This window comes from Urocampus carinirostris, chromosome 4, assembly GCF_059441175.1.
Source record: "Urocampus carinirostris isolate Australia breed hairy pipefish chromosome 4, RoL_Ucar_1.0, whole genome shotgun sequence".
In the NCBI taxonomy this organism is placed as follows: domain Eukaryota; kingdom Metazoa; phylum Chordata; class Actinopteri; order Syngnathiformes; family Syngnathidae; genus Urocampus; species Urocampus carinirostris.
The window spans coordinates 27,504,001-27,523,578 of NC_142352.1; the positions used below are offsets into that span (position 1 = coordinate 27,504,001).

The following is a 19,578-nucleotide window of genomic DNA, read 5'->3' on the forward strand; positions in this document are numbered from 1 at the left end:
TTTAATCCAAAATCGGTTGTCAGAAAATGACCCAAATGATTTTTTCAGATGGAATAAGACATACATTGAAATCTCTTTAACATTTAATCATTGTCTTTTGAACCAGTCTTTTAATAGGTGGGTTTCAAGGTTGCCTCATTTAAAAGTTTTTAGTTTTTCCTTGCCCTCTTGTAGGTTTTAGGTCAGGGGATGGTGTAATAATAGTCTGTAGATTGCAATGATCAGTGGTCTGTGCAGCCCTTTGAGACTCCTTGTGATAAAGGGATATACAAATAAACATGACTTGACTTCACTTCATACCTAAAATAAACTAAAGTAACTCTGCTATGAGCTGGTAGATGTTTTTTAAAGTTATGTTTTAAAAGATGTTGAAAATATTATCTATCATTTGCTAGATGAGATAATTTTTGTTTTGTTTAGATTGTAAATAAGAAAAAATGTTTCTGTGACGGTGAACATAAAATTCTAGCGATTTTAAACACTTAGCTAGCAACTCACAGTCTGAGCTGTCACGCCATTCTGTGATCATTTAAGTATTAATTAATGTTAGATGATTCTTTTTCATGTAAATGTTTTGCCGATTTGCGGAACGTCTTGGAGGTAGACAGCAGTCGTGCCTTCGACACTGAAAACAAGCAGACGCGTTGCGTGACGATGGAAGGTAAGTAGGGCAGACACGGTGTCACGATGCTGCTTCAGAGAGGATCGTGCTCACATGGTTGGTCCACAGCCTATCAAACTTTCTAGATGTCACCTGAAGGCTTTTCTGAAACGCTGATCCTATTTTCAGGCTCAACACGTTCGCTGCGTATCCTGAACAGTCAAATTGTCAATGTCTCCAGACTTATGCATGCCAGACCCACCACCTCAGTCCCATCAATTCTTATGTGCTTTTTTCTTTTTTCCTTTTTGTTCTCTAAACGCTGAGTTGATAAGCATAGAGTCTTGAGGTATCACACTGCTACATCTGCTTTTTACCACTTCTGGTTACCTGACTACTTGTGTGTGCTAGGAGTCAAAAATAAGCGAAAATGGCCAAAGTTCTATGACGTTGCCGTGTATATAATGATGTGTACAAATGCACACACATGCACGCACAGATGCACAGAAAAAAATCAGCAGTCTCAGATTCACACTAAAAACACTAAACACTAAAATGTGCTACTTTATATGAAGCATAAGAAAAACAAAAACAAAACATGTCAAAAACAAATATAATGTTAACGTAACATGTTCAAAAAGGAATAGGAAGAAGCATATGCTTATTTAAATCTACCCTTTGACTTCCTTAATAATTGTGTCCTTCAGCTAGATCTACTGTGTATTTATATATAACAAAGACCTCATGAATATACATATTCACATAGGTTCTGTGGATGCACAGACCCATCATCATCATTATCATCACAATCATTATGACAACTTTAACCATCATCGTCATCATTGCTGTCTCCATATATTTTCATCGTACTAAATTATAAGCAAATCAATCATTATAACAAAAATTCTCATTGGTGCTCATGGTGATAACTGACTGTTTTGTGCTGTGTGTATTTGAACCTGCTAATAGAAGGGGGGCTCCCTCAGGCAGCAGGACCACCCATTGCCAAGTATCCTAATTTATGCGTTAAAGACAAAACACGAGAGATGAAAGGTCCCAAACTCTTTTGTGTTCTTATTGAACGTTTTATCTATGTAATTGTATCTCCATCTATATATTTTTTGTCTAGTTTTCACCATCATCACCAAAATATTTATTAACCTCATTGTTTTGTTTATAAATATAGATCAAAATTGTAATACATTTGCTTACTATAATAGTGACAGCAATGTAATTATGAAAGTAGTGGCTCTCACTAGTTGGATCTTAAAGTTACTCCCCTCAAGTTATAACTTCCTTCCGTTCGTGTGAATAATTTTTGCATGTTCTCTGGCAGTACAACTTTCTTCACTTTAAATAGTAGTTGTGAAGTAATAAACTCCACTAGTTCAATAATTTTGACTGCAGACATAAAAAAACTGGTGTTATTACGGTATCCTACCTTGTATATAATTCTTATTGCATGTTTTTGGAGTATAAAAAGGGATGGAGTCAAATTTGCAATTAATGCCCCAAGACTTCTGCACAGTACATTAACTATAGAAAAATAGAGAACTAAATATTAAATACAATGCATTATAGTTGAAAAAGAACTTAGCTTTATTAATAGTTGAAATGATTATAGATACAGTGTTCTCGTTTGCCCGCGTCCCTGAGTCCTAGACGCATCATTTTTGCTGGGGACGCGCGTATTGGATCAAATCAACGTGCGTCCCCGGGACGCAACGTTTTTGACACCAAATTGTCATTATTACCCGATTACTTTTTTTTTTAACAAAGATTTGCGCACTCCAAACTTTTTGTCAGGCAGATCAGCCATCTGCCATGGTTTTTTTTGGTCTCCCGCCGATCTCGGCAAACGAGCTCTCGTTGCTTCGAGATAACGTCATTGTTGTGGCGGTTGTCAAGTGAAAGAGAAATATGCCTCCGAAAAAACAATTGGTATTAGGTGCTAATTTCTTCAGTGTCGTTAATGATTCGAAACACAGAAAGTGGTAACAACGGCAATAATTCCGGCACAAAAAAACGGCGGAGAAATTCTTCAGAATACCGCGAAGGCAAGGAAAACACGTGTTTTGAAGCGAACGATTCGACGAAAAAAAATAAACAAAAGAATACTGGCAAGAAAAGGACTTTTCTGCCAAAATGGACTAAACTATTTTCCTGGTTGCGCAATGAGGAGGATGATAATGGATTGGACTTTGAGAAGGCATTACAACTATGGCGGGACAGCAAACCACGAAAAATATATGAACTGAAAATTTTGAAGTGATAACTGCTTGGTATTACCAATTAACTGTGATGATTAAAACTGCATGAATATATGAATATTTCAGCAATATTATTTTGTATAGTGTACAATACAGTATTGTGAACTGAAAAATCTGAAGTGATAACTGCTTTGTATTACCAATTAACTGTGATGATTAAAACTGAATGAAAATATAGATTCATATAATTATTTCAGCAATAATATTTTGTATAATGTACAATATTGTTGTGAACTGAAAAATCTTGAAGTGATGACTGATTTGTATTACCAATAAACTGTGATAATTAAAACTGAATGAATATATAGATTTATATTATATATTTGTCGCCGATTTACAATTTCAACCGCGATAATACTAAATTTTGGGGACCCATAGATCTCTGTTGGGACCCATAGATTTTTTGAGCATGCGATTTCCTGGGACACATCACTTTTCAGAGGTAAAATGAACACTGTAGATACCTTAATTTTTATGTGTCTGATGTGTGTTTGTCAGTTTATTTTATGCTCTATTGTAACTCCTGAAAGTGTAATTTCTCATACAGTGTCTATGGCAATGCCATCCATTTTCACCGCCACGTTTGGATTTGCCTTGTATTTACTGAAGAATATCACTTTAATGTTATTTAAATTTAAAGGTAATTTATTTACAAGCATACATTTTTTAGATGTAATAATCCACTATTAATATTTGTTACTAGATTGATATAATCATAATTTGAATGATAAATGTTTTTGTCATTTTGATAGTTTTGAAACATTAACTTAATCGTTAATACACTATTGAATAGCTTTGGACCCAGGACCGAACCCTGAGGTACTCCACAACAGATGTCCAAGTATCCAGATGTCAACTCTAACATTTTTACATATTGTTGCCTTCTAGCCAAATAACTTCCATCCCTAAAGCCACTTCCCTGATGCCATATCGGTCTGATTAATGGTTTCAAATTATTTTTTTAAGACAAAAAATATCCCATCTGCATGTCCTTTCTTTTCTATACTATTGGTAATTTATTCTGCCGCATTAACGGCCATTCTTGTTGATCTGTTTGCCATAAAACCATATAGACCTTCGTTAAGTAATTTATGCTTATCCATACATTTGTCCATTCTGTTTTTTTAAAGTTTTTCTAATATTTTAGAGAACCGAGGAAGCAAAAATACTAGTCTGTGGTTTGTGAAGGAAGATGTGTTTGTTTCAATGTTTCTTTATTAGTATAAGGTTTGCTATTTTCATTTTATTTTGAGATTTTCCTGTTGATATATGTGACCAAGCGATTGTCTGAAGACGATTGTACTGTGTGACCGCTTGCACGCAATGTCCAAGGTTGTGTCCGCCGGTCCTGTCCAACGAATCGACCGGGAGTCTGTCGAACCCTCGCACCGTCTCGGTGCTCGAGCATCTCGCAGGGAGGGAGGAGGGCTGATGGAGCGGCAGCCACGCCATTGGTTGGACTCAAGCGCCAAACTTGTTGACTCACAACCGCGCGGCTTGTCGTGCAGCGTCCACCTCCTCATCTACCACATCCTCTGATCTGATTGCACGCACTATTCAGCGGGGAATCGGTTCTAGTCGTTCCTTGCTTCCCCCCTCAACCACGGCGGTGGTGTTTTTTGTTTTAGTTGCTTACGCGTGTCTTTTTGGGGGGGTTGCACCACCTTGCATTACTTTCTCCACTTCCCCCCAAAGAAGGTGCTGAGAGAGACAAATGGCTTTCATGGTGAAGCACGTGGTGGGGGGGCAGCTGAAGAATTTGACTGGCGGTCTGACGGAGGAGAAACCCGAAGCGGAGAAGACGGATGCGGCAGCGCAAGGGATGACCCAGGAGGAGTTCGAGCAGTATCAGCAACAGTTAGAGGAAGAGAAGTAAGTCGGGACGCCGAATGAGGGTAGAAACTCATGAAGGATAATAGTTTTTTTGGGGGGAGATGAATTGTCTCGCTTGCATCGTGCGAAAAAATAGGAGCGATAGACGCGCCCTTTTACGCACGGTAAAAAATACAGCCACCCAAGCGCGTACGAGCTTTTAAAACATATTCTGAACTTTGCTTTTCTTTGCATCCTCACTTATCACACACACCAAGATTCGTGTTTGGAGTCATGTGCATACGCAGGGACCACAGTCCTAATAAATTAATGTTGAAAGAGGTTGCACTGGTGCGTGTAATAAGTAGATGAACACGAACGAACAAGTGCATGGGGATGGATGTGGTGTCTATAAATACATTACGTGCTGTGTTGGCTTGCTGGGGGACATCATACACAAGGTCATGTGGGAAATGACAAATTGTGGCTCTCTACATCATTTATCACGATGGCAAAGATAAATGGTACAGAAAAAAATACATGGGCTACTACATGCCGCAAATCCCAACACCCCCTCCCCCGAAGGATAACATGGGTTAACGAGTGTAAAACTGCCCCAAAATAGTTTAATGAGCAAGAAAAGAGAATGTTATTGGGGGGTAAAGGCCAAAACCCGGGGCTAATGATTGGATTAAATAGCCCGAAAGTAAATTAAAAATGAGAAAAAAGAAGAATAGTAATGTGCATGAAAGTAATAAAAATTTTGAGAATACTGTGAGGATCCCCAAAAATTGTGAACACAGCTAGATATTTGTAGTTATACAAATGAATTAAAAGACAGATTCAAACGCACTAAAGTACTAAATCAATAATAAGAAAAACAAAAATCATTATATTTGTCTAAAAATAATAATAAATTAAAAGTAAATATGAAATAAGCATATTGTTCGTTTTACTCCAACTGAATCGTTAAATAAACACACGTTTAACATGTTACCTAAAAACAAATGAGGACAAAATATGTAGAACGAGAAGAAAAATGGGATCCGATCAGATGATAGAAAAAAGAAAAAAATGGCAGGGGATCTAAAACCAGCAGTGATACATTGGGTAAGAAAAGGGCAGGGAGTTCAAAATCAGCAGCAAAATAAACAAAACAAAAACTAAAAAATGATGATGGAGAACACAATTTTTGTGTATGTACAATTGCACCTTACATAATGTTTGTGTTCTTTTGGCATCAAGGTCAATGAACGCAAGGTCATCTTTAAATGGAGTTAAGTGGCTATTGATCGATGATGCTAACTTTGGTATCATGTACCTCAACACTCCGGACAAAGAAGGTCAAATGGCAAAGAAAAAAAGTAGAAAATGCTGAGCTTCAGTTAAAACCGGTGAAAACAAACACCCATTCACAATTCTCTAGAGTCAGAACGCATCACTGATCATTGCTGTCGAAGTGGAATTTGAGAACATAGCATTATTTTTCTTATTTCTGTCGATTCATCAAAGCTACATGCATGTACAAGAATTTAAGATGGACAGTAATAATAGAGGGGCAGCACGGCGGTGCAGTGGTTAGCGCATGTGCGGCACAGGTCATGTCTTGGGAACCTCCTGCGTGGGTTCAAATCTAGCTCCAGACATCCTGTGCGGAGTTTGTATGTTCTCCCCGTGCTTGCGTGGGTTTCCTCCGGGCACTCCGGTTTCCTCCCACATTCCAAAAACATGCATTTCAGGAGAATTGGCCGGTCCAAATTGTCCCTAAGTGTGAATGAGCAAGTGATTTGTCTGTCCCCGTGTGCCCTGCGATACGCTGGCAACCAGTTCAGGGTGTCCCCTGCCCACTGCCCGATGATTGCTGGGATGGGCTCCAGCACCCCCGCAACCCTACTGAGGATAAGCGGTGTTGCTGATGAGATGAGATGAGTAATAATAGAGATGGTAATATTTGGCTAGGTAAGCTTGTGCCAGAAAGCAAACAAAGGATTTTTTTAAACTTGGAAGGTGAAAAAAAAACTAACCTAGCTAGGACCTAGTTAGTGCTAAGACAGTAACATAGCTTCTATCCTGAGCTGTAAAGATGAGGCTACTGCTGATGGCAAGCATATTTGCATACTAGCGTAGGTTAAAGGAAGATATTTCAAGGGAAAAGTCAGAGAGTGAATTCCAGTGTTCCCCCACCATATCGCAGTTAAACCTCCGCCTCCTCGATGCATCACTCGTATTTTTGTAATAGTTTTTTTCCCAGTTAGTTCAGTAGGTTTTTGTGTACGTCACAGAATTTCAGCGTCACTATGAGCGCAAGCACACTCAACCCAATCAGAGGACTGAGTTCTGTTTCCTGGTCGCTGATTGGAGAAATCCAAATGAATCGTTATTATGAGTAGAGTGAAACGATTAACACTGTGCGAATACTGTTTGGGAGCAATCGGATTGGCGGGGGCGAACATGAGTGACCTCAATATGCAAACATTTCCGCATTTAACTTTGGACAATAATCCAAAAAGGATTCAATTCAAGTGACCCAACAAAATCAACAAAGAATCATGCTGGATTGCCCTTGCTCCAAAAATGGGCTCCATTGCTGTGTCATGTCTGTTTACAAGTAGTGCTCATACAAAACTTGCCAGAATTATGGACTTACAATATATATGGATGGGTCCAGCTATATTTGGATCGTTGCTTTTTCGTTACAGGGACAGAAAATAAAACTGTAATGTCCTGGAGAAATAACCCCATTTACATGACGCTTTTTTAGCAGGTTAGCCGGAGTTGGTGTAAAATGTGTAAAATTCACGTAATACAGTGGTTTTAGAATAGATTAACCCCAAAGTCGAGGAGATACAGGATACAGCAGGGGAGCAGGGGAACTGTTTAGACCCAAAGAGCCATAATAAATTAGAGTTTGTTTTTGGGAGAGAGCCATACCATATATTTTGAGAAAAAAATCCAGAAAAACTGCCCAACCCGCTGTACAGAGAAGATCAAATTTTATTTTACTGTTTGGCATTAGATGAGTTGATAAAATGTATATGATAGGAATAATGACAGAGCGGATGTCAATTCAAGTCATGTTTATTTGTGACGCCCTTAATCACAAAGAGTCTCAAAGGGCTGCACAGACCACAGATTAATGTCCCATATCAACAAATACTGTAGACGACTTTAAACTCGCCCCCCTCCCGCAGTTACTTAAGTTTGTTGAGGCTCATTTCGACCTTCATTTTTTTTCATGATTAATGTATTCAAAACAAGGTGCAAGCAGAGTTATTTTGTAAAAATGTAACAAAATACTGCAAACAATGATGCCTATGTATTTACCTTTGGTGCAGACGGCATTGGGCAGAGAGAAGTGAAAGCTTGGCTGTGTGCATAGCTTTGCCCACCCAATCAAATTGCTCAGCGTGCTTGGCTGGAGGTTTTGTGTGTTTAAAGTTTGTGCTGTGGGTTTTCATCATAAAGTGTCTCAACAGTGAACATACATTGTTTAATGAGCTTCCGTATAAAGAATTCCCTGGCAACGTACAGACAAAACGAAGACGCTCATTCACACCTAGGGACAATTTGGACCGTCCAATTAACCTAACATGCTTATTTTTTGGAATGAGGGAGGAAATCAGAGTACCTGGAGGAAACCAGGGAAGAACATGCAAACTCTGCACAGGGGGGCTGTTTGCGCGCAGACCCTCAGTGCGGATACCCAAGGTTCAATTTCAGCTACCGCAGCCTCCCAGCGACTGGCTGGTAATTGGTTCAGGGTGTTTCCTGCCCACTGCTTGAAGTTGGCTGGGATGGGCTTCGGCACCGCTGCGACTCTAGTGTGTATAAGCAGCGAATTAAATAGATGGATGTTTACTTTTTTGTGTGAAAATACTTGAAGTACAGTAGCACATGTCTACGTGAGCAGTTGACTCACTAGAGATAGTGATTTATTCTATAGAGTGAAATTCAATATATATTTTCTTACAATTGACTTTTGTTGTGAACAAATTACTTGAAGTACTGAAAGCACTTTATATTGTTTACTGCTGATTGTTATTTTATTATATCGTTTACTGTTTTTTGTTGTTGCACTTCAAGTGAAGGATAAATCTGTGCTGGTGAGGTGCAACAAATCTTAAAGGGTTTTATAACACAACTACCTGTCCGTTCTTTTTTCCCATTCAACTGCCTCAAAATACTGCTCGGAAAATTTGAAATTTTTCTGGGGAAACTTGAGAAGGTGGCTGTAGGGTGGCAAATGTCTTGAAAAGAAGATTTGGGAGTGTCTTTAGATAGATAGATAGATAGATAGATAGATAGATAGATAGATAGATAGATAGATAGATAGATAGATAGATAGATAGATAGATAGATAGATAGATAGATAGATAGATAGATAGATAGATACTTTATTCATCCCCGAAGGGAAATTCACTTTTCCAGCAGCATCCCTAAGCTGAGAACAATCGAAAATAACTGAGAACAATCGAAAATAACACGGGAGCTGCTGGAGTGGCTGCCATTCGTGACGGCGCCGGAGAAACGATATGAAGATGGTTGATGAAGTAGGTCTTGGAACAAGGAGGGAATTGATGAAGAAAGTCTTGAGAAGCAACGCTTGTAGTCTTGGAGTGTGACGATTTTAGACCATGCGATGCCAAGACAGCGCTGAAAAAATGATTGGTTTGGTCACGTATATCTATGGCACAGTTTTACTACAGTTTACAGTCATGGTGTCACACCAACAGAACCCGTTTGCCTGTACTTTGCTAAAGAATCCTTCATATGGAAGCTCATACAATGGAAGTTCACTGTTGAGCCACTGTATGATGAAAACACATAGAACAAACTACAAACACCCATGAATGCCAGCAAAGCACCAAGAGTAACCTGATTGGGTGAGTGGTAGAGATGTGTGGAGCCATGCACACATAGCACAAACACTTACTTCTCTCTCTCTCTAAATATGTCGTTATCCTTCTGGTTTGCAGTATTTTCTGACATTTTTACAAAAGAGCTCTGCTTCACCTTGATTTTAAACCATTATTTAGGACAAAAATCACGGTCTAAATGAGCTTCAACACTCTTAATAACTGTGGGAGGGGGAACATTTTAAAGGGATACATTTATAATGATATGGGGCATAGGCTCTGGCATGATCATTGTTTAATAAATTCTATTAAACCATTAAACGTCACACAGTCAAAAGAGATGCGCAAAAGAATTAGCTTTTGTCTGGCTGTTTTGTTGAAATTAGTCCTAAATTATATAGTGTGTTTTTCTCTAAAAAACATTCAAAATATGTTGCTCCTTTTGGTTTTTGGTCAAAAAGGTTACAGATCCCTGTGGTAGGGTTGGCTAATGTGTTGATTCAGAGCATCTAAACAGGGTAGTTAAAGTGAGATGGGAAAATGGGTTGATGCTGCCATCTCTTGAAGAAGGGGTGAGACTGCAGGCACCGAACCATGGCAATGATCTTAACTCCTTAATTACCACAGGAGCGCCACAATTCCAGTTTGACAAGTGCTATTTAAATTACCGCTGGGCTAAAAGAAAGATCAAACGCTTCCTGAATAAAGAAAAGACAGGCTTTGATTAAAACCCTTGATTTTAGTGAAATAAGATCATAGTGGTTCTCCAAAACACCCACAAGGTGGCAGCAACTTCCCACAATTTATAATCTCTCAGGCATTGGTAGTAGAGGGTTAGATGAAGAAACATGTTTGTCTGCAGATTAATCTCAACCAGAGTAAGTAAAGTATTTATGTTATCTTTGATATAAAAAAAAGAATTATTTGAACAACAATGTATTAGTTTTGACAGTCAAAAGGGCAAAGAAGTGGTGGATCATTTATCTGTTATTATTCTATTCAACACTTTTTGTTTTTATCCCCTGATATTTTTGTCGTTTTTGTACATAATTATTTTTAATATTTCAATGTGCCTACCTTTTCATTAGTTAGCTTCTTTCAAGACTAATACATGCCTATATTTTAAAATGGATACTGCTGAACACCATCCTCCTCTGTATTGTAGAGGTCAGAGCCGTCACCCAATATCCAGTCAAATATATTAACACTGAGAGAGCAAGACTCAAAAACCTTTTTGTATGTATTAATAACAGTTCATACTTCCAGTTTCTGTTGTCAATAAATTGTACATGTTCAGTTCCAGTCTCCACTTTATTACAATCCTGAAAAATCCAAGACTGTTTTTTGTTTTGTTTTTCATTTTAAACTGTTATTACATTTTCTTAACACATAGGAATGGTAGACATTGCCAGATATTAAAGGTTTGGGTTGTCCAAAAGTAATCACTCTTTTATGGACAAAATAACAAAAGTGGCCTCTATGATACTTGGTCAATAAATGGTAAGGAGCCATAACAAGATTACGATAGTGCTTTTAAAAAGAAAGGATATTAGCGATCCCAGGGCAATAGTATAGATCCTATCTAAGTCCTTGCTTAGTATGAATGATATTTTCATTTATTTTATTCAACAGCAAATCACGCTCGTCTAAAATGTCTGCCGTCGACGAAACCCTCGACGGGTGCACAAGATCAGTCTCACCCAGGCCTTTGCCATGTGACGTTTCAGCCGAGTGATTTATAAGCCCTGGGTGCCAAACACCAGAAAAATCGCGTTTAGCGCTTCCAAGAACTCGACAATTTGTCAGTCCGCCGTCCCGGCCGGGTGTCGCGTGGCGGCCTTGACAAGACGGCTAACCTCGTAGTTGGTATTTCACCTGCGCAGGTCTAATGTTACAGTCCTTCTCTTTGGGGGCAAAAAGGAAAACTTTAAAAAGAGATGGCCTCACTCTGACACACTGGGCGCATCGCTTTCAGAGGATGTTATCCTCGCAGGCGAGCGGCGGCAATTCCCCCGCCGCGTGTTTCTGTTCTCCGTATTGTGTTTTTTCGAGCTCACACACCACATCTGCCCGACATTATGTCAGCTTTGTTGACTTGCCGTGTCTCGCTAAGGCCTCACAGCAAATTAAGCAATTGTGATGAGGGGTGGGGGGCCTGAGAGCCAACTGGGGCGTGAAGAAAATCTTGCATAGGTTTGGATTCGGCAGAGTAGCGTCCTCTGCTGACTGAAACCACTCAGTGCTGTGGAATGTCTTTTTACTTGTGTATTTTGCGTGATTGGAAAAATTCGTCTTACATTTCGTACTGTTATGCTAATAAGGTGTAGAAAGAAGATTTGGAACAAAACCAAAGACAGAAAAGTGGAATATTGAAACAATGCTCAGCCTACCTAGGTTTGTAGAAACGTACTCAAAATGCTCCATTCCGACACATGAAATCAGTCCAGTATAATAAACAGAACATTAATTTTATTTTTTTAGTTTGTTTCCTAATACGGATAACTTGAGGATCTAGCAAGCAGATGTTAGTTAGCCAATAGGCAACCCACAATTAAAGTTAAAAATATACGTATCATATTTAATTATATGAAGAAATTGGGTCAATAATATCGTACATTTATGTTATTGGCAGTTCATGTGCCAAAGCAAAGTTAAATATATCCATCTACCTATATTTATATCTATCTATCTATCTATCTTGATATCTATCTATCTATCTATCTATCTATCTATCTATCTATCTATCTATATACCATCCATCCATCCATTATCTGCACCGCTTATCCTCAGTAGGGTCGCGGGGGTGCTGGAGCCCATCCCAGCTGTCCTCGGGCAGTGGGTAGGGGACACCCTGAACCGGTTGCCAGCCAGTCGCAGGGCACATAGAGACAGACAATTCACTCGCTCATGCACACCTAGGGACAATTTGGACCGGCCAATTAACCTGACATGCATGTGTTTGGGATGTGGGAGGAAATTGGAGTGCCCGGAGGAAATCCACGCAAGCACGGGGAGAACATGCAAACTCCACACAGGAGGTTCGATCTCATGACCTCAGAGCTGTGCCGCACACGTTCTAACCACTGCGCCGCCGTGCTTCTTCCAAAAAGAAACTGAGTAACTGAGTTACTCTACAGTAAAAGTAAGTAGTTACCAGAAAAAGTAACTATTTACGTTATTTTAAAAAGAGGTTATTGTGTGTCAAAGAATTTGAAATTTTCTGAACTGTATTCAAGCCAGTTGAATCGAGAAGACCAGACAGTTGTGTTACAGAATCTTGTAATATTTATTGCATCTCACCAGGAACATATTTATCCTACGCTTGAAGATGAACAAAAAGAAACAGTAAACGCTATAGTAATTAACAATTAGCTGTAAACAATATAAATTGAGTTTAAAAAATGAAATCTAACTTGAATGGTCTGTCGTAGAGATCGGAATTCTGACTATTTTTAGAGAACCTGATTTACCAGCTCAGTAGCCTAGATGGGAGTGTGCCCGCTTTGAGACTGGGAGGTCGCTGGTTCGCGCCTCGACCGAGACATACCTAATTGGTATAATGGCGGCGCCCTCTGGCTGCGGCTGCATCGACTCGCTACAACGGGTCAGGTGTATCGACATTTCGTTCTGTGTACATTGTTACAAAGAATGACAATACAAAGGAAATTATTAATTATTATTATTATTTCCAGCTCGGTTCACTCAAAAGACCTGGCTTTTTCGGCTCTCAAATGGCTTTTTAGGTTGTTTTTGTTTTTTAGTCTATATGTTAACATGTATTATGTATTATTATGAATGAATTAAATTGGTGAAAATTAAGCAAACTAATACTTAAATGTGAACACTAAAAAAACACAGGACACATAATTTCAATTATTTATTAACCTACGAAGAAAACGATAAAATACAAAACAACTTTAACCTTTTTATACATAACAAATTAAAAGTCAATAGCACAGAATCCCTGAAAAAAATGCATTCTTACCAAATCACAAGAGAAAGATAGCATCTCAAAGGGAACCAGCTCTTGATTAGTGAGTGTCCGGTGTTGTGCCGAAAATTGTCACCCTAGCACAAACGTTACTCAAACAAATTATTTAATTAATTATTATAAACTGTTTCGTTTGCGGAACTAAAGAGTCGGTTGCAGCATTCACTGGGCGGCATTAGCTCAGGAGGTAGAGCGCTTGTCTTGGGATCAAGAGGTCGAGGGTTCAATACCCAACTCCTCCGTGTTACATGTCCAAGTGTCCTTGTTCAAGAAACTCAACCATTAATGCCCCCGATAGCAGGTAGTTGCCTTGCATAGCTGATGCTGCTATAGGTTTAGTGTGTGAAGCACATTGTAAAGTGTTTTGAGAGGTCTTCATTGACTAGAAATGGGCTATATAAATGCAGACCATTTAACAATTCCCCATTTCTTTCGGTGCATTAGTAAGTACCGTATTCGTAATTGCCATCTAACTATATGGTAGACGTTATTTTGAATGGTGACATGATCCAAAAAGATGAGATGTTAACAACTCGGGAAAGAGCGAAAAAAAACGCGCCGATGGAAACAGTGTCAGGTGTGTAGTCAAAGTACTGAAATGCTGTCAGTAACAATAACAGCCTTATGTCAGCGGACAAAGTAATTAATTAGTTTACTCTGTTACATAACGGCGTTTTTCCCATTTCTTGTAGTGAGACGGATGACAAAACCATGCTTTTGTTGTTGTTGCAGACAAGAGCGAGAGGCGAATTTTGCACAGAAGAAAGCTGAGCGAGCTACCGTCAGGAGTCATTTCCGGGACAAGTACAGACTCCCAAAGGTAATTTTGTTATCTTTGATTTTTTATATGTATATATATATATATATATATATATATATATATATACATACATACATACATACATATATATGTATAGTCTCAAAGGGCTGCAGCTATAGAATACTGTACAAATACTGTACAAACTTTCCAATTTTGGGTCAATTATTTTATTCACGTGTATATTTTGAATTTCCCTCAATCAGAATGAGCTGGACGAGACCCAGATCCAGCAGGCGGGCGATGACGTGGTCCTGCCCACAGAGCTGGCCAAGATGATCGCCGAGGACAACCAGGAGGAGGCGCACAAGCAATCGGTGCTGGGCCAGCTGTCCAACCTGCAGAATGTGGACATGGACCAGCTAAAGGACAAGGCCCAGGCCACCCTGGAAGACCTGAAGAAGCAGACGGAAAACTGCAGCCTCATGTGATGTCGGACAGAGAAGATTTGGTGTAAGGCAGAGCTTCTGGGAAGGAGGAAGTATAGGGTGTTTTTGTTCACATCCCTTAATCAAAGTCATTGTCTCTAATGCTCATGGGTTATAAAACGGTTTGAATATACTGTATTATATTTGAGCACAAACACAAAAGTTTTTCATTCGTGTTTTTTAACACAATCTATGTTTTCCTTTAAAATATATATCCTGACTGAGCCAATGATCCATTTTAGAGGGCTTGGAAGTGAACATCACGGGAAAAATAAAATATCACAATTGCGACATTGTGATTAGGTTTTTGTCATAAAAGCAAACAATTCGATGCTGTCAAATATTAAAAAAAACATTTAGAATAATTAAAAACTCTGACTAAAAATAATTAGCTAGATAGCTAGATAGATAGATAGATAGATAGCAATATAGCTAGATAAATAGCTAGATAGATAGATAGATAAATAGCTAGATAGCTAGATAGAGATAGATAGATAGATAGATAGATAGATAGATAGATAGATAGATAGATAGATAGATAGATAGATAGATAGATAGATAGATAGATAGATAGATAGATAGATAGATAGATAGATAGATAGATAGATAGATAGATAGATAGATAGATAGATAGATAGATAGATAGATAGATAGATAGATAGATAGATAGATAGATACTTTATTCATCCCCGCAGGGAAATTCACATTTCCAGCAGCATCCTGCGCTGAAGAACAAAAAAATAATAAAGCAAAAAGAATACAATACACAAATACCCAATGTGACGTGTTAATACCCAATGTAGCGTGTTGTATAGAGTATCTAGATAGTGCTATACAGAATACACACTGCATCTTTATCATAAAAACGGCAGCAAAATTGAATTATAGTCGATGTAATTTGAATCAAGGGCGTAGGTTTGGTCTTGCCATTTTTTGTGTGATCACATAATACTGGTGGGACAAAACAATGATTTCCTGATACTGATGGGGATACATTCCCTCCGTCAATGCCAAAACTGGCAAACATTTCTTGACAATATTACGAAAATAACAAAGCTGCATTAATAAGTTGCAGGCGGCACGGGGCTGTGTGGTCTAATTCCAGCAACTGCAGCCTACCCGTGTTGAGTTTGCATGTCCTCTCCATGCTTGTGAGTGTTTCCTTCAGGAACTCTGGTTTCCTCCCAAATTCCAAAAACGTGCATGTCAGGTTTATTGGCCGGTCCAAATTGTCCCTAGGTGTGACTTAGCGAGTGAGTTGTCTGTCTCAGTGTGCCCTGCGACTGGCTGGCAACCAGTTCAAGGTGTCACCTGCCCACTGCCTGAAGACAGCTGGGATGGGGTCCAGCATCCCCGCAAGGATAATCAGTGCAGAAAATGGATGGATGGATAATTAAATAGCCTCCAGAAGAGCTGGACGACATTTGTAGCAATTTTAATATTTTGATATTGCAATCATTGTTACATCCCTAACAATAATAACTACATAGCCATACGCTGAGTCGTAAATATAGAACTTGAGAATTACTGAAAAACATGGTATAAAACACTTTTCAGCACTAGTAGAGATACGAAACACTACTTAGCACCATTGGATATATGATGGTGATTCCATAGTGCAGTGGTTAGCACAGGTCCCTGGTTCAATATTGGGTGGAAACATTTGTTGGCCTGGAGAGGGATGGGCGCCACCAGGCTGTACTTGCCCAAGACACACCACAGGAAATGGTGCCCAAACCAACCTACCGACCAGATGTATAATACCAACATTTTAAATCGACACTGTCTAGTGTCAACAAAGGCGCCTTCCTCCTTTCCCAGAAGCTCTTCCTTTGATAAGTTATTATTTTGTGTTGGGAAAATATTTCCTATTTCCTGCTAAACTCAGAGAATTCCAAATATTATGATGGAAATACTCATTCTACCTAATGAGCTGCTGAGTCAGCTGAAAACCACCCTCATAATATGAATATATTTTGGGGGACTGTAGGGACAAGCATAAGATAAGCACAAAACATGAATTACCACTTTATCAAATGTTAGTACCTGGAAGCTACATTGATGAGCCTTTGTACCGTTATTTCTTCAATAGTTTATTTTTTGGGAAGAATAATTGAAGTCTTATTACAGAAGCCATGTGTCATTAAAGACTTGGAATATCGCGTGCAATAGGATACTTCTTGACGTAGCTCTTTTACTTTTTCCTGAGCCTTCATTAGAGCCTGTCTTTGTGCTGCATATGGAAGTGTCGTCATAAATACAATATAAATACGTTAAAAGCTGCTAAAAAAAATACGCTGAACGCTTTCAGAGGCCAAAGTGTGACTCGTGCGAATATTAGTGTCCTAAAAACGCCGATGTTTATGTCGTGTTTGCACCGGGATCGTTGTGCGTTGCCGTTTCGTGCCAGTGGATTAGCTGTTGTCAAGTCGGATGGTGTCCTCGTGAACCGTGTAGCGCTAATGCTAACGCCACCTAATGATGTCGTCGGGAGGGTCCGATTGTGGTGTTGTTGTTCGTGTATTTTCTGTGTAGCGATGACTATTTGAGCTTCTCTGTACCACTTTGCAATCGAGGGAACTTATTATGAATGTGGACTCACAGAATTACACATAAATAATGCCAATAATGTAAGTCAGGGGTCACCAACGTGGTTCCCCGGGGCCAAAGTAGCCCTTAAGAACATCTAAATAGCTCGCAGTCTGGTTATGAAAATAGCTCACCGGTAATAAGTCATTGAGAGTTTCTTGGAAATCCGTTTTCTAACTCATTAGATTCTTACATGATCCTTTTTTCAAAAATTCCCATCAAATGTAGTCTAAAATTCATACCGTTTGGGTAAATCACTCGATGTCGTTGTACAAGGCAGATGTTTTATTGGGTGACTGATCCCATTTTAACCCTACTTCTAAACATTACAACATGGTAATGATATAATTGTAACACAGTAACAACATAGTATGACATGCTAAGTTGTTATTCTATAAATGCAAACTTCGCGCCAATAAGTAACAAAAATGTAGCTGTCAGCTTCAAAAAAGTTGGTGATCCCTGATATAAATCCTACCATAGGCTTAACAAAAATGAGTTCAGCAAGTTTCCAAAAAGTGGATCTCGAATTAATATTAACCTTCAATCAATACAGTAACAGTAACAAAATATCAAGAATAATGTTTTAATCAACATGGGTAACCTCATTGCCAAAGTGCTACTCACCTTGCTAACCTGTATTGCTTTGTTTTTGCCAAATTTGTTTTCCGCCTTTTTTTGTCATTTGCTGTGTGCTTCTGTGTGTTTGTTTAAAAAAACAAATGTGATGTGATCTAACTGCATTGTGTAACAGCGCTTTATGGACAAAGGTGTTGGGACTGTTGGAAGTTTTTCTTTGGACTCAATGAATTGAAAACAACAGAGAGGTCCGGTATAGTTTTAAAAACTAGCAAGGGGTGTGTCTCAATATTTTTTTTCATTGAATTGATTACAGATACTGAGGAAATTCTAATCGCTGTGGTTCTTGTCACGTGATGGTGATAGATCCGTAGATGTTCCTGAATTACTGTATACATGACAAAGTAGCAATAAGACGTTTGAATACAGCTACTAGAAAGTATTTACAGGAATAAAACAGCTGTAATAATGTTAATGACATCAATAATAGGGGAAACGAAGCCATAAGCCTCGAGATGTGCTTATCGTTCTCTGTTCGAGTGCACTATGTTTTCCCATCAAATATTTCTGTCTCATTCTGTCTCTGATGGGAGTTTTGACTGCAATAAACATATTTTTGGATAATGTTCCATGTCTGTGTCTCATTGAGTAGTGTTGAGCCAAGCGTAAGAAAATTATTTGTGTTTTCTAATGACTTAAAAATATTACATGTTTTGTGATCATTTCAAAGCTGAGATGCATTTCCACAAATACACAACAGGGGGACCCAAAAACAAGAATTGCAATTCTAGAGAGTGTAAATCTCTCAGAAAAGGGTGATTTAAAGGGACAGAGTGTATTATTTAACACCTCTTCTGGACCATCAAAATGCTCTCCAGCAAACCGTAGACGGGCCTGGACGTGCACTGGTTTTAGCAGGGGGACACATCTGGCAGTAAAGGATTTGAGTCCCTGGCGGTGCATTGTGTCATTTGGACAGGTAACTTAAAATTAGTTTTACCTGGTTATATCAGTATCAGAAATTATTTTCCCCCCATTTTATTAACACTCCACTTATTGAAACATGAATATTTTGTTTGTTTGTTTGTTTGTACATGATTCAATTGTTTGTTTGTTTGTTTGTACATGATTCAAATTGAATCTTTTCTTCCGGCGCCGTCACGAATGGCAGCCACTCCAGCAGCTCCCGTGTTATTTTCGATTGTTCTCGATTGTTCTCAGCTCGGGCATGCTGCTGGAAATGTGAATTTCCCTTCGGGGATGAACAAAGTATCTATCTATCTATCTATCTATCTATCTATCTATCTATCTATCTATCTATCTATCTATCTATCTATCTATCTATCTATCTGATGGTATCCTTTGTTACTGTGGTCCCAGCTCTCTGTAGGTCATTCACTAGTTACCTTCATGGTGTTCTGGGATCTTTACTCATTGTTCATGTTATTATTTTGATACTACGATCGAGGGAGATTATTGTTGCACTTGTGTGTCTTCCATTTTCTAATATTTGTTCCCACAGTTCTACACCAAGCATTTTAGGGGCCGGTCACACAGCCATTTGCGGCTGAATCACGGCTAAAATTTTGCGTTTTTTTTTGCCCGTGGTTGCCCGGGATGGAAAATGCGGTGGGG

General features: G+C 38.8%; 1 protein-coding gene across 1 annotated transcript; it reads left to right on the forward strand.

Moving 5' to 3' along the window:
* Positions 1–4,330: 4,330 nt before the first annotated feature.
* cplx3b (complexin 3b) lies at positions 4,331–18,569 on the forward strand. Its single transcript, XM_088334009.1, has 3 exons — positions 4,331–4,743; positions 14,263–14,350; positions 14,554–18,569. Exons 1-3 carry the CDS (start codon positions 4,586–4,588, stop codon positions 14,776–14,778), a joined length of 471 nt encoding a protein of 156 aa, XP_088190135.1. The 5' UTR covers positions 4,331–4,585; the 3' UTR covers positions 14,779–18,569.
* Positions 18,570–19,578: the final 1,009 nt, after the last annotated feature.